The sequence below is a fragment of the Aethalodelphis obliquidens genome, unplaced genomic scaffold (assembly GCF_003676395.1).
Source record: "Aethalodelphis obliquidens isolate GAN/ISIS:26980383/991018 unplaced genomic scaffold, ASM367639v1 scaffold20, whole genome shotgun sequence".
NCBI classification, from domain to species: domain Eukaryota; kingdom Metazoa; phylum Chordata; class Mammalia; order Artiodactyla; family Delphinidae; genus Aethalodelphis; species Aethalodelphis obliquidens.
The window spans coordinates 27550893-27573352 of NW_020837964.1; the positions used below are offsets into that span (position 1 = coordinate 27550893).

The 22460-nt window shown below is 39.8% G+C and overlaps 1 protein-coding gene across 8 annotated transcripts in view; it reads left to right on the forward strand.

Moving 5' to 3' along the window:
• PSME3IP1 (proteasome activator subunit 3 interacting protein 1) overlaps positions 1 to 22460 on the forward strand; it is a 41989-nt gene that overhangs the window by 626 nt on the left and 18903 nt on the right. For 4 of the 8 annotated variants that reach the window (XM_027119836.1, XM_027119842.1, XM_027119839.1 and 1 more), the window contains exons 2-5: positions 9799 to 9940; positions 10438 to 10536; positions 10952 to 11073; positions 16097 to 16230. In XM_027119836.1, coding sequence (XP_026975637.1) covers positions 9814 to 9940; positions 10438 to 10536; positions 10952 to 11073; positions 16097 to 16230 — 482 coding nt within the window. In that variant the 5' untranslated portion in view covers positions 9799 to 9813. Of the gene's footprint in view, positions 1 to 99; positions 161 to 8862; positions 8983 to 9302; positions 9399 to 9798; positions 9941 to 10437; positions 10537 to 10951; positions 11074 to 16096; positions 16231 to 22460 lie in introns of all 8 variants that reach the window. The other 4 variants (XM_027119841.1, XM_027119835.1, XM_027119837.1 and 1 more) reach the window with 4 other exon arrangements.

The following is a 22460-nucleotide window of genomic DNA, read 5'->3' on the forward strand; positions in this document are numbered from 1 at the left end:
AGTGCAGGAGGAGAAACATTTATTATGTACCATGTACCAGTAGATGTGCTCAGTGCATTTTCTTCTAATGGAAAACAAACCGGTGTGCTCATTTTGCAGAAAACTTAGGAAACTAAGACCGCGCGGGTTGAAGCGTCTTGTTTGAGAGTTGCTGGCCCAGGTGAATGTCAGTGCGCATGGCGGGAAAGGGGGAGTGCGCGTTCAGAGCACTGGTTCTTAAACTAGTAGAAAACAAGAGCTTCTGCGGCCCTTTTAAAATGCATATTCTCGGACCCCACCCTAGATAGTCGGACTGGGGTGTTGGGTGGGACCCAGGAAGCCAAGTGCGGGTCTGGTGGTCAGAATTCCCAATGACCTATTGTGTACCAGCTGTTGGGTAAGATTTGTTGATAATTCATTCAGCTGTGTGCCTTATTGCTTTGTTAACAAGGACCCCGTGAAATGGTTTGGAAGGCACTGCTTTTGAAACACTTGAGAGGAATTAGTGTGTAGGCCCCTTTTTGATAACAAGCAATTGAGCTGAGGTAAAGGCAGCTTGTACAGTCTTTCAAATAGAGCTCGAGGTTAACAATTTGTAAGGGTCTGAAAGCAGAGGCTACCCAATTATCTTTCTCACCTGAGGTCTTGGTGCCTCAGGTGAGAAATTCTTCGTGGTTGTAAGAAAGGAAGAATTATGTCAATACCATTTACTTGGTTAACAGTGTTTAGCTTCTAAGAATCTTGCTGTTTTGGTTAGAATCAAGCTGCTGCTTCAGAAATTGAAAACCACGTATCTGGTAAATGAAGTAATTTAAGTGCATGGTTTAGCCATAGACTCAGTTGTGTGTAATTATGTCTTCGTGGCAGCTAAATTAAACAATTTCAGTGTGCTCACTGTTGATCACCTTTTGTACATGCTTTGTCTTAATTCTCAAATATGATCTGTGTCACTTTTTACTATAGGATGTGTTTTACAGATTATTTTGTCCTTGTCTTTGGTTTTCTGCATTATCATTATGATGTATGCAACTATGGATTTGTTTTTGTTCAGTTTGGTGTTTATTACACTTACTAATTTGTGGATTGGTGTCTTTCATTAGTTCTGTAAAATTCTCAGCCATTTTATATTCATGTATTGCTTCTGCCCCGTTGTTTATCTTCCTTCTTTATTGATTTAACATAGACCTTTTCACTCTCTTCTTTATGCCTCTTACTCTTTTTATTTTTCTATACTATATTCTGGATAATTTCTTCTTTATTAATTCTTTCATAGGTTACTTCTAACCTGTTATTAAACTCATCTGTTGCAATCTTAAATTCAGTTATTGCATGTTTTAGTTACTGAAGTTTTATTTTTTTTTTTTCTTTTCAAATGTGCCATGCCACTGTCTTACAGTTTCTTATTCTCTGCTATTAATTTTGAGGCTTGGTTTTTATTTCTTTAAACATGGTAAGCATAGTTGTTTTGTAATCTATATGTGTTAATTCCCTTGGGAATGTGAATTTCCTTTGAGTCTGTTTCTGATACCCATTATTCTTGCTTTTTTTCTTACCAGTTCACCTTTACCTTCATGGTGTAGTTCTTTGGGGTACCAGATTAAGATGGAGAAAGAGGTGGTTGGTTATCAGACTCTGCACACCCTGGGTGGGCTCCCTGCTTTTGAGTTTTGCTTCGCAAGGGCACCAAAACAGTAACTTTCAATTTTCAAGATCAGAGAAATCCTTGGGATGAAAACCAGTTTGAATATTGGACTTAATCTGGTTTTCACCTTGTCTTGGGTTTTTGGCCAAGTTCTTTACCATCTTGTTAGCTTTTCTATTTGTTTAAAAATTATTTTAAAAAATTCTTCCAGTTTTACTAATCATAGAGGTAGGGGATTGGTCTCAATTACCTAGCCCACTATTTCTGGAAATGAAGGCCCCCTTTGATTTTGATTTTAGAGTGTGAAATATGTCATTTCAGGCAAACTTGAGTTAAAGATTATTTTTCTTAATATATGTAAAACTTCCACCACTTTTCACTGTGCAGTGTCATAGCTGCAAAATTAAGCTTCCCCTGTGCTTTTTTCCTAGTCTTCCTTATCTAACTTCCATTCTCTGAGAGCATTTAACCTCATTCTATACTTCCTTAAATTGCTCATGTACCAACCTTCTCTCTTTTATTGAGTGCAAGTTCCTCACTTGCTAAAAAGTAGTGCCAGTTTACTACCTAGCACTGTGCCTTGCACATAATAGGTTCCCTGTAAAGATTTAGTTCAAAAATACAGCTGAAGGAGTTAGTGGGCCTTGTATGATTGGTGTAATGTAAAACCTTTTTTTTTCTTTTTTAAATTTGGCCTTAGGAGATACATAAAGCCTGGAGGGTGGGGGTGGGAAGGAGTATGATTTAGTGCGGGTTAGGTTCCAGAGTTAGCCCAGATCGTAAAATAGTGTGTAATCAAAGCTATCCTTGAAAAACTTTTAGGGAGGCACCATGTTGGATGTAGGTATACCAGTGCAGCAAAATTCCAGCATGGCCAGATTTTCCTCCGGCTTTGAAACAGATGCTGTTTTTCTTCCTTTGAGTCCCAGATGAAGTAGTTGGTTTGCATTTAGGAATCACAATGTGTAAAAAAAATATAACTAATACTAGAATCACACGTAGTGAGGGAAGTGTTTACACTCTGAGAGGCACACATGAATTGCGGAGCTGAGAATCAGCTAAGGGAACCAATATTTAAGTTCTCTCTTTTTTTCTTCCAGTGGATATAGATAAATTCAGGGTAAATGCACATATGATATTTTGTTCTTGTGCTGTGGAAAGATAAATGTATATTTAGGTTTTTTTTTAACTTTTAACTTCATGTGTTTTTTAGATGCCTAGACAACCAGAAGTTTACTTCAAATTGCTCTTTATAGTAAACATTCTAAATATGAATTACACTGCTTATGGTGTACCCTCATTTTGAGATTCTTTTGTCTCCTTTGCTAGTGGAGTAGGTTAAATAAGCCTCAGTGTTAGAAGAGTGACTAAGGATTACTTTGTCTAATAATAAGTGCTGACAAAGTGTTCTCTGTTAGTAGTTGTCATTCTCTGAAGTTTTATTTATTTATTTATTTATTTTTGGCTGAGTTGGGTCTTCGTTGCTGCCTGTGGGCTTTCTCTAGTTGCCGTGAGTGGGGGCTACTCTTGGTTGCGGTGCGCGGGCTTCTCATTGCTGTGGCTTCTCTGGTTGCAGAGCACGGGCTTTAGGCACGCGGGCTTAGTTGCTCCGTGGCATGTGGGATCTTCCTAGACCAGGGATAGAACCGTGTCCCCTGCCTTGGCAGGCGGATTCTTAACCACTGCGCCACCAGGGAAGTCCCTGAAGTTTTATAATACAGGGAAAGTTGGCTTGATCTAAACTGCTGTAGCTTGGTAGAAGTGTCTCCTGGCCAGAAAGCAGTCTTTATTTGGAATATTTTTGAGTTTGCCAGATGGCAAATTCCTTTTAGTTGCTGTCCTGCATTTTGAAATCCCGTGTGACTTGAACATCAGGATAAAAATGTTGGAAGAGCAGTACTTAAGTATATTTACTGACAGAAAGAAAGTGGATAGGCCTATCGTTTTTGCTCCCCAAAGGGAAGCCTTAGAACACTGTAACACAGAGATCTGATCCTCCCTGGTGTATTTTTACACGTACAGTGTATCTAATGTTAGAAATTAGGAGGGTATGGTGGCTAGTGATGTAAACACTTAGGTAGTCTGCCATCACAAAATTCAGTTCCATAGGAAACCAGATCTCATTAATTTGTATCATGGCACGAGCTAAATGGAATAATTTTCAGGTCAGCAATGGCAATTATTTTGGGAGCAGCAATGTAAGTTTTGTTTTTTAAAACTTGTATAGCATGGTATGTATGAGTCCATTCTGTTCCACCAACCTGGAAATTAAATACTACAGTCTCCAGTACAAATACAGTAGTGCAGTGTTTAACATTTACTTCAGCTTGAAATATAAGAACTTTGTTTCTTTGGCTGTCAAGCAAATTTGAAAACTCTTTGCATCAGTTTGAAACTTTTAAGTTGGGACAAAGTGATTTTGGCATGGTTTTGGTTTTCCATGAATTCCCTATTTGAAGAACTTAAATAATCCTTTTAAAAATAATGTAATGTTTAATTTGATAATTAAACTTGAGTCGCCATGCAGAAAAGCTATGTGGGTAAAGGAAAGTTGGCAGCATTTATTCTTTCTAAAATTAAACACAGTAAGGACAAAATAAGCATTCTCAATGTAAATCCTCTTCATCCCTAAATGAATTTTTATAATTAGATCCCCGGACCCCTGGGCTTTTGTTTGTTTGTGTTTTGTTTTAAATTATTTTAGCAAACAAAAGAGGAAAATAAGAGACTTGTGAAAATTTAGATAGGCTGTAGGAATTTGAAATAGACACTTTAATTGCTGGTTTCTCTGTCTACTTCCAGAAGAAGGTAAGTTGTGGGTACTCATCACCTTTCTAATGCAGAATAAACAGTCAGTGAATGTTGGACTCTTCAGAGAAAAATGCTTTGTGTGGGAAATATTTATTGCTTAGTGTGAGAGCATTTTTTTAGTCAGTTGAAATTAAAGGAAAGTAGCAAGAGTTGTTTTTTTTTCAAAAATAAATTATTTATTTATTTTTGGCTGCGTTGGGTCATCATCGCTGCGCACGGGCTTTCTGTAGTTGCAACGAGCAGGGGCTACTCTTCCTTGCGGTGCACGGGCTTCTCATTGTGGTGGCTTCTCTTGTTGAGGAGCACGGGCTCTAGGCACACGGGCTTCAGTAGTTGTGGCACGTGGGCTCAGTAGTTGTGGCTCGTGGGCTCTAGAGTGCAGGCTCAGTAGTTGTGGTGTATGGACTTAGTTGCTCCGTGGCATGTGGGATCTTCCCAGATAAGGGCCCAAACCCATGTCCCCTGCATCGGCAGGCAGATTCTTAACCACTGCACCACCAGGGAAGTCCCACAAGAGTTATTCTTAAAGAAGACGTCAGTTATCTAATATAGTAACGTGATGTAATCTTTGGTCTTGTGTTTCCTATTGCACAAGTTGTATAGTGTTTGAATAGAATTCCCTATGGGACAAAGACGCTTTGGTGAATATTTGTTTAATGACTACCATTTTCTATAATTTACATTGGACAGTATCTAAGAATATTCATGTGAGAGCATTCCTCCCTGCTCAAATTCTTCAAATCCTCTCCATGGTTGGTTTATTCAATAAGTATGTCTTTATATTTCATGTATGGCAGACACTGTGCTAATAAGCACTGTGAGTAAAAAGAGCTGTTGGAATAGTCATAAATGGTAAAACACAATGGGTAAGTGCTATAGTAGAGTAATAAATAGCTGGAATAGGGGCCAGAGGAGAAACAGGGAGACTAATGGAATGCTCTTGCAGTAGTTTATGCAAGATGAGGCCCTGCAAAGAAGAGATTAGAAAGGAAAGGACTCTTAAAGGAGAGGATGAATTAGAAAGAGATCATTATGAGGTAGAAATAACAGAACTTAGAGACTGGTGGCATGTAAGGGAAAAAGGAGTCTAGATATATGCCCAGGTTTTCAGCCTGGGAAACTTGATTGATCCATATTTGTGCCCTTCATTACTGCCTCCTACCTGTACTGTTCACTTTGGTAATTCATTACATACACTATTGGTATTAACTAGTGCAAGAGTACTAACTCTTAAAGTTTATTTTCTTTATCACCCCATAGAATTTGGCACAGTGCTGGACACAGTTCAGCATTCAACACAATGTTAAGTTTATTTAAATTGAATTAATAATAAAACAGTAAAAGAGAGAACCACAGTAAAGGGGAAATATAGAATTACCAAATATGTATACATGTATATTTTCCCTAATTTCTGTTGTGGTCCCTTTCCCACTTCACATATCATGGTTGTTTATGTCACTGATTTATTTCTCCTGCACTCCTTGAGTGCAGACAGTATTTCTCTCACTCCCATAACCAGAGCTTAGCATAGCACTTTGTAGTAATGGCAAACCTTTCAAAGCATTTTTAAGCAGGTGCCAAACACTGTGCTAAGTGCTTTACATGAATTCTCTTGTTATCCTCACAAAAGCTTTATAAGTTGTGCAGTACTATTTTAATCCCCATTGGTGAGTGCAATCTGTGGATTGGGAAACTAAGGCTCAGAGGAATTAAGTGACTTGTCCAGGATCATACAACTTGTAAGTGGCAGAACCGAGGTCTCTTGATCTCAGAGTCTATAGTCTTCATCATTACCTGTATCATTACCTCTTGTAAGGAGACTGCAACAGAAGGTATTTGTTATATATTGGTTGAATTAGATTAGGTTGTAGTGAAAGGTGTCTTGAAGTTAAGCTGACTTCTTGGCAATATTTATTGACAGTGAAGTTTTGAATTCTGAAAAGACAATATTTCTGGAGAAGAAATATTCTGAATATTATCCAGAATACTCAGGAGTATGACCACTTATTCATGAATATTTTCTGTACTTTAACCTCTCCTAATATAAAAATTAATTAGCCAGAGGGCCACTGGTGGCATTGAAGGCAAGAAGGGAACAACAGTAGTTGAAGTGCCAGGAAATGAGGACCTACAGAAGATGTGCAAATTGAAGAAAGAGACGGATAAAGCAGTCTATGGTTTAGTCTTGGCCCTTTTAAACTCACAGAAATTTATTATAATTAGGTGTGTCCATCTAGTTTTATTTTGGGAATGAGGGAATGTCAGGATTATATTAGCTTTAAAGAATAGAGTTTTGGACTTCCCTGGTGGCGCAGTGGTTAAGAACCCGCCTGCCAATGCAGGGGACACCGGTTTGAGCCCTGGTCTGGGAAGATCCCACATGCCACGGAGCAGCTAAGCCTGTGCGCCACAACTATTGAGCCTGTGCTCTGGAGCCCACAAGCTACTAACTAAATAAATTTATTTAAAAAACAAAATAAAGAACAGATTTTTTACAAGTGTTGATTAGTTTTTACTGTGTGAGTGTTTTCTCAGGAAGTCAACCCTTTGAGAGAAGTAGAGTTTCTCTGTCAAATTCTAAATCCATTGTCTTTAAATTTCCTTTTTTTGGTGTGTTTCTGCCTTGTTTTCATTTTCATTAGCCAACGGTGATCCTTGATTTTGTCCTTATTTATGAAAGATGGGGAAATAGCACAGGCTAAACTCTTTGGGTAGAAATTGAATTCTAACACTTTTTAAAAAAATCTCTTTATTTATTTATTTATTGGCTGCGTTGGGTCTTTGTTGCTGTGCGCAGGCTTTCTCTAGTTGCGGTGAGTAGGGGCTACTCTTCGTTGAGGTGCGCGGGCTTCTCATTGCAGTGGCTTCTCTTGTTGTAGAGCACGGGCTGTAGGCGTGCGGACTTCAGTAGTTGTGGCATTTGGGCTCAGTAGTTATGGCACACGGACTTAGTTGCTCCATGGCATGTGGGATCTTCCGGAACCAGGGATCGGACCCGTGTCCCCTGCCTTGGCAGGCGGATTCTTAACCACTGCGCCACCAGGGAAGTCCCGAATTCTAACACTTTTGAGAAAAAGATTGATGAAAAGGAGAGTAAGAATGTCTTGGAATCCCATAAATTTGTCTTTTCCCAAAAGTAATTGATAAATGTTGGGAAGATTCTTATTTTTCTAGAGTTTCCATTTCAAATCCAAACCCTTGTTTACATGTATCCTAAAGGCTTGTTTACATGTATCCTAAAGGCTCTGTCCCTTGAGTTTCAGGGATCTTTGTTAAAGTTAAGTGAACGTAGGTTCTTCTTTTTCCAAAAAGTCAACAGGCTATGAAAATTAAATGGTTTTACTTCCTTAATTTTACATTATAAGAATAATCTTAAGAGTCTGAATTCTTATTTAGATTGAAGCATGTAAGATTCTAGGTTTTTATTTTGGCCTTTTAGAAGAGTTCTTTCAGTATTAATATTTTCATTTTTTAAGTGTAACGAGAGTGAAGAGATGCATTTAATGGCATACCAGTTGCGTTACCATATCCTAAAATTTATTTACCAGGTTTAAATCATATGCAATTCGTTAAGTTCACTGCTTTGAGACACTTTTTTCTCTATTTTATAAGATTAAAGGAACTAGAAATGTTTGACTTAGAAAAGCGACAAATTAGGAGGAAAATGGGAGTTGTCTTCAAACAACTGCAGCATTGTCATGTTGAAAAAGGGATTTGGCTCCTTTTGTGTAGTCCCAGTGGATTGAACCTGTGTGTGGAATTTATAGGGAGACAGATTTCAGTTCAGTTTAAGGAAGAACTATCCTACCAGTCAGATCTGCTCAGAGAGAGTCAGCTGCCTGGAAGGGAGTACAGTTTTAAAGTATGGGTTGGATGAAAATCTCCTGGGTATGGATGGTGGGTTCTGCTGTCAGATGGAGAATTGTTTGAGGTGGACTATAAGGACCCGTTGCACTCTGAATTATTTACCAGGAAATAAGGGTGAGAGGACAGCCAATTTAGGGTGAGAAAGGAGAGCTACAGCTAAGAGAGGGGACATTGAGGGCCCAATATGTCTCTCCCATCCATTAGAGTTCTACATAGTTGATGTTTCCTCTGCCAGAGAGATTTAAGAAAATGTTGGCTCTTGTTCCATAAGAGGTCATTATGCAGAACTTGAGGAATTTTTGGCATGGTCACAGAGACAGAACAATTCTGTCTGTAATGCTAAATCAAATGCTAAGTAATGCTAAATCAAAAGTGTCCAGGTTGTGGGCTTTAGGTGGGAACAACAGCTTCTGTCAATTGATTTGGTTTTCTTTCTAGTAAATTTAAAAATTTTCTCATTGTTTCGTTGAACTAAACTTCAACAGTAGGATTTAGGCGGAGACTATTCTTTTGTTCTGCATGTTTGGATTTATTTTCTCAGTTTCCATTTTCGTCTTTACTAGAGAAAAATGTTTCATGAACATTCTCAGCACTGGAATTTGATGTAGGAAGAAAGCTGAAATTGACATGTCCTTCTTCTCAAGGAGGATCCCTGGTTTCTGGGAAGGGGTATGGTGAAGTGGGTAAGAGTATGAATTTTTGCTCTCAGGCCTGGATTTGATTCTCAGCTCCACCATTCACCACCTTTATCACCTTAGACAAGTGACCTAACTTCTCTGGGCCTAAAGTGCGTAAAATGGTTGAGGTCATTGTGGGAATGAGAAAAAAGAAGGATGGAGGATAGAATCTTAAGTGGGGCAGATTTGGAGTTTACAGGGAGGAAGGTCAGGAAGAGATGAAAGAGGAGTCATTTTAGTAGAGTACAGAGGACATGGAACCTGAAGTGGGGAGATCTGGGTTCTTCTAGTCTTACTTTCTCCACTTGTGGTCTGTGTGCCTCTAGGCATATCACTTCTCTGCTGAACGGACTAGACTCATCTCTAAGGCTCCTTGAATATCCGAGTTTCTCCTTTTGGAATCTACTTGGAAATAAAAACAGGTGAATCAACGTGGTGTAATATCCCTGAAACAGGAATTTCGAGAAGGAACAATGTCAGGGTGCCCAGGAGGCCAATTTGTCTATATTAGAGGGACAGAGACAAATCTGGAATGTAAGATTTACTGTGGCATATCATGAGAATTATTCCAGGTCCTCTGCTGAGTTTGTAGATAACATAGATGTTGATAAAACTACTTGATACATTAGGAAAATGTAATCATGTGCTTTCCTCAATGACCTGTAAATTAAACTGCTTGAGGATTTCTCAATTCAAGGTTGAAAGGAGTTTTGAGGTAGTCTATTGCTGGGGGAGACAGAGCTCAATCTTCTTGTTTCTCTTTAGAATTTTAATTGCAGTTCTCACTCGAAATGGTTTTTTGTTTTTTGGTTTTTTTTGTAGACTGATTGTTCCATTATGGATGGAGGGGATGATGGTAACCTTGTTATCAAAAAGAGGTTTGTGTCTGAGGCAGAATTAGATGAACGGCGCAAAAGGAGGCAAGAAGAATGGGAGAAAGTTCGAAAACCTGAAGATCCAGAAGGTATAGAGGCTTGTAGACCTTTAATCCTTACAACCCTGCAAAGTGGGTATTAATGTCTTCGCTTTAGAGTAGAGAAAATGAGGCTCAAGGGAGCTATGTAAGGCCTCCATAGCTGGGAGCAGAACCAGGGTCCTCACATCTTTGCCCTTTCCATTCTGCGACACTGTCTTCCAGGAGATTCTGCTAGTCTATTCCATCTATTCAGGTGGATCCAGGATCTGAACAGCTGAGCATGCTGCTACCATGCAGGGTTTGGGTGGATCCCTCATCCAGTTAACTGTCTCAAGCCATGGGCCCTATTAACATTGATAGTTGGCTTTGAGAACTGCTGGCCCCTCTCTGAGGTCCAAAGGGAAGCTGTGGACTTTGTACTATTTTTGTGTTATCTTTGCCCTCAGATCATGCAGAGACTTGACTTTATCTTTAAAATCCTTTGTGATTCCAAAATAATATGAAAGGATTCTAAAGTATGTATTTTTCCCCTCCCTTTCTTTCAGAATGCCCAGAGGAGGTTTATGACCCTCGGTCTCTATATGAAAGGCTGCAGGAACAGAAAGATAGGAAGCAGCAGGAGTATGAAGAACAGTTCAAATTCAGTAAGCTTCAGAAAACACAGTGTCCAAGGGACTCTGCAGGGCCTTTTTGGTGCACTTTTGCCCTGTGAACACTTTTACTAACCAGCCATGAAATTGTCTTGATTATCTTTAGATAAAATTGTCTGTAGATGCTCATTTGGTGGAAAAGAGACAACTTTCTACCATCTAGACCACATTGAACATTTTTGTTTAGAACTCAAGATACCCATTTTAATTTATGCTAATATCTAGTAATGGGAGAGATGCCTTGATTTTATGTCATGTTATCTATCCAAAAGCTTTGGTGTTTACAAATTCTTTCTTCTAATCCCCTGAAGTATCTGCTATTTATTTAAAAATAGGACAAGGAAAATTCTTATTTGACTATATGTTTCCTTTAGCCTGTTAAGTGTTCCTTGTTTAATTATTTCCTCAGAAAACATGGTAAGAGGCTTAGACGAAGATGAGACCAACTTCCTTGATGAGGTTTCTCGGCAGCAGGAACTAATAGAAAAGCAGCGAAGAGAAGAAGAACTGAAAGAACTGAAGGAATACAGAATATCCTTTGTACTTTGTTAGGAATGTATAAGGTGTCAGTTTCTCATCAACATCTATGCATTTTAGTTTCTTCATAAGTAGAATGAGGGTCTTCTGCCTGGTGATCTCTAGTTCCCTTTCAACACTGATGTTCCTAGGACCCTGAATAACTGGTAGTGATATGTAGAGTTATGTTGCGTGCAGGAATCTCTTGCAATCAAAAGTCCAGATCCTTTAGGATTAACTAAAGGCCTAAATCCTAATAGTACCAGGTTATTCTTGCCTTGTGATATTAGACTCTGAAACAGGTGGACGATGCAGTGAACCTCATCCAGGGGAGAAACTGGCTTCTACGTTTTAAAAGGAAATGTTTAGCAGCCCTCCTGTGTCCTTAGTAAGACCTTCCCTACAGATACAGCCTGGTTTGTCCCCATAGGTGGGTAGAGAAAGCATCCAAGAGAACTTTGCTTTGGTTCACTATTGCCTTTTTGGCATCCACTTGAATGTCTTAATAGACATACCAAATGTAACTTGGCTGAATCAAAATTCTCAATTCCGTGCCTCATTACCCCGACCCTCATCACACCACCTCCCTCCCCACCCCCCCCAACTCCTAATCTCTTCTTTTTCTGGTCTTCCCAATCTCAGTAATGGTACTCCTATACCCCCAGGTGCCTGGGCCAAAAACTACCTCCAAAATGTACTCCAAATCCTGCATTTCTTGCTTTCTCTGCTGCCACTGCAGTCGTCGTAGACCTTCTCTGGGCTACTGTGACCATCTAATTGTCTCTGCTTCTGCTCTCCTCCCCCACAATCCATTCTCTAGACAATAGTCTGGGGAACTTTTGAAAACATACGTGGGATCATATCACTTTCCTGTTTGAAACACTAGTGGCTTCCTGTTGCATTTAGTCTTAAGTCTACATTCTTTACAAGGTCCTACAAGGCTCTGCATGATTTCGGCCAACCCACCACCCTGTTGTATCTTGAACTACTCTTCCTCCTGTTTACTATACTCCAGCCTACTGGCCTGCCTTATGTTCCTCTCATACTGAGCTCTGTGAGGCATTTGCTATTTCCTCAGCCTGGAATGCTCTGCCCTCAGAGTTTACAAGGCTGGCATTTCATGACACTTGGGTCTCAGCTCCATTACTCATAGAGCACCCCATCTAAAATTGTACCCACCCCCATCACTGACTATAATGTCATTTTTTTTTTTTGCGGTACGCGGGCCTCTCACTGTTGTGGCCTCTCCCGTTGCGGAGCACAGGCTCCGGACGCGCAGGCTCAGCGGCCATGGCTCACGGGCCCAGCCGCTCCGCGGCATGTGGGATCTTCCCGGACCGGGACACGAACCCGTGTTCCCTGCATTGGCAGGCGGACTCTCAACCACTGCGCCACCAGGGAAGCCCTATAATGTCATTTTTTTAATGGTCTCTGTCACTACCTGAAAATCTTAATTTATATGCTTACTGGTTTGTGTTGTTCTTTATTGCTGGAATATAAAGTAAGCTCCATAAGAACAAGGACTTGATCACCACTGAATTCTCCAGTGCATGGCATATAATAAGTTCTTAGTATATATGTGAATATATTAATGAATGACTCATAGGAGAGGTTAAAAGGGCCACCTTAGCTTTTTCCTTCTGTGAGAAAGCTAATTTGAGTATTTCATGCTTGTATGTTGAATAACCTCACTAGTGTGACTGAGCAGGCTTTACCTCTAAGATTGATAATATGACTGTGTGTATGTGCTAATTGGTATTTGTTGCAGAGAGTGTGCAGTAGGTTCCATTAAAAAGTTATGTAGGAAAAAATGTGGACAGATTCCCAGGGATTTGGTTTAAGACAAATTTGGTTTAAGGTGACTGATGGTGATCGAGATAAGGTGGCAGCACGGTGCCGCAAAACCTGCTCTGAACTGGTAGCGAAAGACCTGGCTTCAAGTCCCAGTTCTTCTAGTGGAATTCTGGTATAACACTAAGTAAGATAGGAGTTGATGGAAAGTCACACCTCCATCCCAACTGTAGGATTGAGCTTGATTTTTCTGAAGCTTCCCTCCCGAACTCTGTTCCGTGGTGACCCCAGGATGATATTATGCATTGATATATCTGAGATGGGCAGATATATGTATTGCATTGTTTCAGGCACCTGGCTTTTTCCTCTAAAGAAAAATATATTAATTACACTCTCATTTGAATTATGTCTTGTTTCATGTGCTTAATTTGGTAGGCAAGCAAATAAGACAGAGTGTCTCCCAAAGCAGCATTTTGGAGAGTATTGTTGGTGTGGTATGAGTGTGAGAGGCCTTTCGGTTTTCAATTCAAAGAGAAGAATGAACAGGGCAGCCATGAGGCAAAAGATACTTTTCTGTCCTGGTAACATTACAGCACAATATTGAAGAGGCTTCAGGGGTATTAGCTTTTTTTATGTATGTATATAAATTTATTTTGTTTATTTTTATCTTTGGCTGTGTTGGGTCTTCGTTGCTGTGCGCGGGCTTTCTCTAGTTGCAGAGAGTAGGGGCTTCTCATCGCCATGGCTTCTCTTGTTGCGGAGCACGGGCTGTAGGTGCTTAGGCTCAGTAGTTGTGGCGCACGGGCTTAGTTGCTTCGCGGCATGTGGGATCTTCCCGGACCAGAACTCGAATCCATGTCCCCTGCATTGGCAGGCGGATTCTTAACCACTGAGCCACCAGGGAAGCCCAGGGTATTGGTTTTTATTGGAAACTTGGAACGTTCTGACTGTCTAGAAAAACTGAAGCAAAGCAAGCCTTCCAACCCACTGACGTGCTAATCCCAAGCATGCATGTAGCCAGAGTCATGTTGAAATAGGAGTTGAAGGATTAGACATTTGTTTATTGAAGCTCTAAATCAGGAGCTGGTTCTTGGCTTTGCTTGGTTGCTATAAAATGATACATTTTGTAATGTGATACTTGTGAATACGAATAAGCTATGGTTTGTGCCAGTACAAACAACAGAACTCTTGTTTCTTTCAGGTTAGAGCAGTATTTATTAATATTATGTGTGTTGTAAAACAATGTGATTTTTAAAAAATGCTCATCTAATGCATTCTATGAGGTTTTTGAGATGTGTTTGTGTATTTAAAGCATTTTAGGGGGAGAGGGACTCAGGGGAAAAAAGGGCTTATGCTTTGGATATGGATCAAAAATATAACTACCACTTCCCTTCCTGCCCACCAAAAAAGAAGAGGTTGAGGGCTTTTCTTCACTTCAAAAGAATAGAAAGTTAAGTGTTGGTTTTTGTCTTTGTCTTGGTATTATAAATGTGTGGTTTTGTTATATTTTTTCCATTTTTGTTTTATTTTTCAATATTTAATATTAATTTTCTTTGAGAGTTTCTATCCTTTAGTGATAGAGTTGTAGGTTACAATCACAGCATGCTCATTGTTTTTGGTATTCTGTACTAGAAAGATGAAATTTCTGTTTCTTTCATTTTTATTCTAAAAAATGAACATTTAGTATTAACATTATCAGTTTCCATGATGACCTTAAAAACATTAAATTGATGAAACTCAGAATAGTACTGAGCATTATGCATAATCTGTATTGAATATTAAAAATGTTTAAGATAGGGCTTCCCTGGTGGCGCAGTGGTTGAGAGTCTGCCTGCCGATGCAGGGGACACGGGTTCGTGCCCCGGTCTGGGAAGATCCCACATGCCGCAGAGCGGCTAGGCCCGTGAGCCATGGCCACTGAGCCTGCGCGTCCGGAGCCTGTGCTCTGCAACGGGAGAGGCCACAACAGTGAGAGGCCCGCATACCGCAAAAAAAAAAAAAAAAAAAAAAAATGTTTAAGATAACTGGTGCCCATAAGAATCGAGTTAGTGTCTGAAGAGTGATCAGAATTAGAATTTCCTAATTTCTGGTACCCAATTTCTCCATTATTCAAAGATACAGGAATAGCTTAGACCATATACCCCTACCCCCACCCCTTTGGGCTGATAATACATACTTAGATATCTTGGGCACTAGATGTCACTATTGTTCCAGCAAGGCATTACTGCATCTTAAGATGTTCCAATACATGTTTCAGTACTTATCTGTTGATTGATATGTTGTGGGAGAGCATGAAAAGGAAGGAGGGGAGGGGATTGGTGGAGAGAACAAAAGAAACTGGCAAAGCTTGAGGGCCAGAGATTGACATCAAGCATGAAAAAAGTATGTTACAAGTGAACTGGTTGCTTTATGCTTTTAAAACAACTTTTCATCCTGTGTTGTGTTGCATATGCACAGGGGTTTCTCATTAAATCACCTTGAGAGTGTTTAAAACAGGTTCCTGGGCCTCTGGAGGTCCTTATTCAGTAGGTTTGGGACAGGGGAGGGACTCTGTCTTTTAATGAGCCTTAAGGTGATTCTGATGTTGTCTTGCACCAGCAGAGTAGGAGTTAGTCTTCATGATGTCTAAAATTGAATGCCACTGGTAGTCATAGGACACTCCGCAAAATTTGATTTTTACCCTTGGGGGAAAAAGCAAATATTTTTATGTTTTCAGGGAAGCTACATTTTTTCTGTTGCATTCTTCAAGATCTTTGTTTTCTCCAGCAAGCATGATATTGGCCATGTCTTTGGTAATAGCAGGTTTTCTGGCTGTACTCAGATTTTCATTGAGAATCAAAAGGAAAAAGTTTGCTTGTCTGTATTATTTTGGGCTTGATTTGCTGTTTGATTGCTAGTCACCTTTATTTATTTTTAAAATATATATATATATTTTTGGCTGTGCCGGGTCTTAGTTGCGGCATGCAGGATCTGGTTCCCTGACGAGGGATCGAACCCGGGTCCCCTGCATTGGGAGTGCAGAGACTTAACCACTGGACCATCAGGGAAGTCCCTTCATTTCTTTTTAAATCAGCTGGATTTGACTGGCAGAATAAGGAGGGGAGGGCATTTTTAAAATAAGTAGGTTGAACATTCCATGGCAGAGCTGAAGTGCTCACGGGTTATATCTGCCTTCCATCTCTTGATTTATCATTGTCCTGCTGTAGCTCTTCTTTTTGCTTAGTTTGACCCTTAACCTGTAACTCACAGTAATCTCAGCAAGGTTGGAATTTCTCAAGAAAACAAGAAGGAAGTGGAGAAGAAAGTGGCTGTGAAACCCACAGAAACCAAGACCAAGTTCTCCCAGGCAAAGCTGTTGGCAGGAGCTGTGAAGCATAAGAGGTCAGCCCGAATTCACACAACTTTAATCTCCTTCTGACTGTGTGCTTTGAAATGCCAGATTAATGGTAGCCAGAACAAAAGGTTACCTAAGCATAGGTCTTGGTGAAGTTCCTTTGGTGGTCTTACCTCTCTCTCCCCTACCAGATTTGGTGTCTTCTATAGCCTTTGACCCTTGTCTCTCTGTTCATTAAACATAATAGCTACTCTTCATTGGATGCCTGCCATGTGCCAGGCATTGTGTTAAGTACTTTCCATACATGATTTCTTTTATTCCTCTCAACAACTCTGTGAAGTACAGGTTCTTATTATCAGATGAAGAGACTGAGAATCTCAGAGGTTGAGAACCTTTGTCCAAGGTTACAAAGTAGTAGGAGAGGTGGAGTTCAGTACTTGAGCATCTGTTTCTAGGCAAACAAGGTAGCAAGTTCTATGGAAGGATTTATATAGGGTGTACTTAGATCATGGAGGAGGAATAACTGCCTGGAGGTGGATATATGTGCTCATGTTGGGGAAGTTAAGGCCTTAGAAAGAAGAGATTGACTAGGTAAGACAACTAGGGCTTTGACGGGCAGACGGGGAGAGCAGAACATCCCAGGAAGAGAGAAGAGCTGGGGCAAGGGCACAATGATCTATAAGAACATGGCAGCTGTGACAGGGTTACACACCTGGCTGGGGCTCTGCTTGTTTGGTGTGGGGTGGCAGCACTGCCTTGTTTGCTCCTCTCTTTTCAATTCTTGAAATGGCACCAAAGTAATTAAATCTGGTCATTTCAATTTGACCAACTGTACCACAGGCAAAAGGATGTTAAGCTTAAGTGCAGACTATTAGGAAAATCAATATAGTATATTGGCAACCAGCCACATATTTTGAAGAAAGTGTGTTGATGCAGTTTTGTGGTTTGGCACCTGTGTGCTGATGTTCCCAGGAACATTGCTAGGACTGTTGCTTACATGTAAAAATGTCGTCGTGGTATAGCAGCCAAGGGGAGGAATATCAATAGCCTGAAAAGGGCCAGTTATCCCAGCCATGAATTATTCCTTTCAAGTTTTCATATAAGCTTTCTTGCTGGCCTAGTGTCTTTGAGGATTTGGATGTGGGTCAGTTGTACTGGGCTATACCAAGAAAGGGCTCTCTAGGCGGTCAGTTAGTTACCTCTCAGCAGTGTCTTGCTTCTAGCAGAATGTGTGTTGTAAGTAGCTCTCCTAGTCCTTAGATCAACTTTTATTAGATCATCCTTTATTGTTGTTTTGTGTAGCAAGGTGATAAATTAGTCTCCTGGGGCAGGAGTTCCTAATCTACCCAGCCTTGGGTTTATTAGAGTCACCTGGGAGTTTGTTAATACTGTAGATTGCGTCACACTAATTCTGTCTGGCTCAGTAAGTTTGGAGTGAGGTCTGGAAGTCTAATTTTTAAAGTTCCATGGATAATTCCGATGCTTGGTGAAAGTCTGATGCCTGGTATATGTTATGAAGCATAGTAATAAAACAAGCCCCCCTGAACCCATCACCCAACTTAAGACCTAGAGCATTATCAACAATATGAGTCTGCCTCTGTGCTCCTCCCCATTCTGTCTCTGTGCCTTGACATCCTCACACCACTTTCCTATATCTAGTTTACCATTCTTTTGCCTCTCTCTTTTTTTTTTAAGACGATGTTGGGGGTAGGAGTTTATTAATTAATTAATTTATTTTTGCTGTGTTGGGTCTTCGTTTCTGTGCGAGGGCTTTCTCTAGTTGTGGCAGGCAGGGGCCACTCTTCATTGCGGTGTGTGGGCCTCTTTTGTTGCGGAGCACAGGCTCCAGACGCACAGGCTCAGTAGTTGTGGCTCACGGGCCTAGTTGCTCCGCGGCATGTGGGATCCTCCCAGACCAGGGCCCAAACCTGTGTCCCCTGCATTAGCAGGTAGATTCTCAACCACTGCGCCACCAAGGAAGCCCACCTTTCTTTACTCTTAGTAGTTTTGGGTTTTTTTTTGTTTTTTGCTACCTATATAGGTACCCATAAATAATATAATAGCTTGCTTGTTTTGAACTTTATAAAAAATGATTTCATGGGCTTCGCTGGTGGCTCAGTGGTTGGGGGTCTGCCTGCCGATGCAGGGGGCACGGGTTCGTGTCCCGGTCCAGGGAGGATCCCGCGTGCTGTGGAGCGACTGGGCCCGTGAGCCATGGCCGCTGGGCCTGCGCATCCGGAGCCTGTGCTCCGCGACGGGAGGGGTCATAGCGGTGAGAGGCCCGCGTACCGCAAAAAAAAAAAAAAAAAAAAAGATTTCATTATATACACACCACCTTCTGTGAATTTGGTTTTTCAATCAAATTGTTTCTCTGATTGAAACAGTTTTGTGTGTGTGTATGTATGTGTATGTATAGCTATAATTCATTCACTTTCACTGCTGTATAATAGTGCATTATTTGAGATTCCAAAATTTGTTCATTCTCCTGTGAATGAATGTTTGAATTATGACAAACGGTGCTGACAGGTCAAGGACATGCTTTGTTACATATGTACATCTGTTTCTCTAGAGCTGTGTGTCCAATATGTTAGTCCCTGGGCACCTGTGGCTATCTAAATTAATGAAAACTAAATGAAATTTAAAATCCAGTTCCCTAGCCACACTAGTCACATTTTATTTATTTATTTATTTATATTATTTTTGGCTGTGTTGGGTCTTCGTTTCTGTTCGAGGGCTTTCTCCAGTTGTGGCGAGCGGGGGCCACTCTTCATCGCGGTGCGCGGGTCTCTCACTGTTGCGGCCTCTCTTGTTGCGGAGCACAGGCTCCAGACGCGTGCCTGTGCGTCAGTAGTTGTGGCTCACGGGTCTAGTTGCTCCGCGGCATGTGGGATCTTCCCAGACCAGGGCTCAAACCCATGTCCCCTGCATTGGCAGGCAGACTCTCAACCACTGCGCCACCAGGGAAGCCCCACACTAGTCACATTTTAAGTGTTAAATAGTTACATGTGGCTTGTTGCTGCCCTACTGGACAGCACAAATACAGCAATAAAGTGATTTATAAACTAGTATCTCCTTATGGTCTTAATTTGCATTCCCCTGTTAACAAATGTAGTTGACATATCATATGTTGATTTGCCATTCATGTGTCCTGTTGTGTGGAAGGTCTGTTCATTTATATTGCCATTTTTCTACTGCGTTATTTGTATTCTTCTTATTGATTCATAGGTTTTGTTTGTTTGTTTTTAAACGTAGTCTTGATATTTTTTTTCTCCAGTTTATAGCTTATCTTTTTACTTTAAAGTGGTCAAATATATTTAATTTTAAGGTGGTCAATTTTTAAAAATTGAGATATAATTGACATATAACACATTAATTTCAAGTGTACAACATAATGATTTGATAATATGAGAGAGATATATATATAGTGAAATGATCCCCATAGTAAGTCTAGTTGACATCCATCACCACACATAGTTACACATTTTTTTTTCTTGTGATGAGAACTTCTAAGATCTGTTTTCTTAGCAACTTTCAAATATACAATATAACATCATTAACTATAGTCACCATGATGTACACTACATCCTCAGTACTTATTTATTTTATAACTGGAAGTTTGTACCTTTTGAAGGTGGTCCATTTTAAGGTGGTCAAATCCATTAATATTTTCTTTTTATGGTTAGAGCCTTTTATATTTTGTTCAAGAAATTCTTTCTACTCTGAGGTCGTAATATAGTTTTTCTTGTAAAAGTTTTAGAATTTTTGTCTTTCACATGTTAGTCTTTAAATCTGGAATTTTTCTTTTTTACTGTTACAGTGAAAAAATAAAGATTTTTCTAATGTTTCATTCCTGGTGATAAACCCAACTTGTCGTGATGTATTTTCTTTTCTTTCTTTTTTTTTCTTTTAAACTCTGCTGGATTTGGTTTGCTAATGTTTTGTATAGGTTGTTGCATCTGGAATCATGATGGAGACTGGCCTGTATTTTTTTTTCCCCCTACTTTATCTGATTTTGATGTGTAGATTAAGCCTAGCTTCACAGAATGATTTAGGGAGTGTTCCTTCTTTTTCTGTTTTCTGGAGGAGTTTGTATAGGATAGTAGTGTTAATTTGTGGCAGTTTGGTAGAACTCTATAAAATCACTTTGGTCCCTGTTTTTTTTTTTTTTTTTTTTTTTTTTTTTTGCGGTACGCGGGCCTCTCACTGTTGTGGCCTCTCCTCTCCCGTTGCGGAGCACAGGCTCCGGACGCGCAGGCTCAGCGGCCATGGCTCACGGGCCCAGCCGCTCCGTGGCATGTGGGATCTTCCCGGACCAGGGCACGAACCCGTGTCCGCTGCATCGGCAGGCGGACTCTCAACCACTGCGCCACCAGGGAAGCCCGGTCCCTGTTCTTTTAACTTGTGATTATAGGACTATCTATGTTTTTCCATGTCTTTTTGAGTCAGTTTTATTTAGTTATATTTTCTGGGAATTTGCTCATTTTGTCTTTTTTCAAGTGTGTTAGCTAAATTGTCAGTATTCCTTAGTTTTCTGATTGCTGTTCTGTCTGTAATTGTCCTTTTTTCATCCCAAATATTGATGAATTATACTTTTATTCTTATTTTCACTATTTTCATGAGAGGGTAGTCTCAGTTTTATTAGTCTTTTCAAAGATCTTTTGGGTTGGGCTTCACTGGTGGCGCAGTGGTTGAGAGTCCACCTGCCGATGCAGGGAACACTGGTTCGTGCCCCGGTCCAGGAAGATCCCATATGCCGCGGAGTGGCTAGGCCCGTGAGCCATGGCCACTGAGCCTGTGCGTCCAGAGCCTGTGCTCCGCAACGGGAGAGGCCACAACAGTGAGAGGCCTGTGCTCCGCAACAGGAGAGGCCACAACACTGAGAGCCCCGCATACCGCAAAAAAATAAAAATAAAATAAAATAAAAAAATAAAAGATCTTTTGGATTTACTTCTTATTTTTTCTGTTTTATTAATTTTTGCTCTTTAATATCTTCTGCCTTCTTTGGAATATTCTTTACTTTCTTCAAACTTATACTTTTATTATTTCTGTTATAAATAACTGTCAGATACCATGCTAATTAATTTTCAGCTCATTTCAGTTATAAGCATCTAAAGCTATAATTTTTCCTCAGCTTTCATTGTATACAATTTTGTATTTCCAACTAAGTACTTTTAAATATCCATTATGATTTCTTTGTTGACTCATGAATTAGAAACATTTTTTTAAATTTCCAAACATATTGAGGTAACTTAACCATATTTCACTGGTTCTAAGATGAACCTGTTTCTCCCTCACATTTTAATACCTTATAATCAGTGGTGTCTTAGAGTCTATGAAATATAATCTTTATCTTTTGTTATCAATTTCTCCCTTAATTGCATTATGGTTTACATGTGCTGATTCTTTTGAAATTGCTTTAGACTAGGTTTGTGACCTATTCCTGAGATTAATTTTTGTGAATGTTCCAAGTTGAGGAAAATCTGTGTTTTGTAATTGTTCTGGGTTCTATGTAGGTACAACAAAACAAACTAATTGATTGTATTGTTCAAATCATCCGTTTCTTTACATATTTGTCTGCTTGTTCTATCAGTACTTGAGGGGAGTTTTTGAAATCTCCCACTATAGTAATGATTTCTTGATCTTTTTTCAGTCTGTTGAACATAGTATATTTTTAAGCTCTTTTAGAAGCATAGATGTTCAGGATTGTTCTTTCTTCATAGTGAATTAAACTTTGTTTCCTTATAAACTAACTTCCTTTATCCCTTATAATACTTTTGGTTTTAAAGTCTGTTTCCTTAATATTAATATAGGTACCCCAGTCTTCTTTGGGTTAGTGTTTGCCGTGGTTAACTCTTTTTCCATTCCTTTACTTTCAGTCTTTCTGGGTCTTAAGTTGTTTGTTTTGCTTCTAAATTTTTAGGTGTGTCTCATGAATAGCTGATTTAAAATTTAGTCTGTTAAACTCTCTTTATAGGTAGGCTTGGATTTATTAGGATTTTTTATACAATTTCTGCTTTTTTTTTAAATTAATTAATTAATTTTTGGGCCATGCCACATGGCTTGCGGGATCTCAGTTCCCTAACCAAGGATTGAACCTGGGCCGTGGCAGTGAAAGCCTAGAATCCTAACCATTAGGTCACCAGGGGACTCCCCAGGTTCTACTATCTTAATGTTATTTGTCTTTTTACTTAAAAATTTTTTTCCATGTATTCTTTTTATAAAAATTGATTACCATTTTAAAATCTTTTATTCATTTTCTTTTCTTTCTACTTGTTTG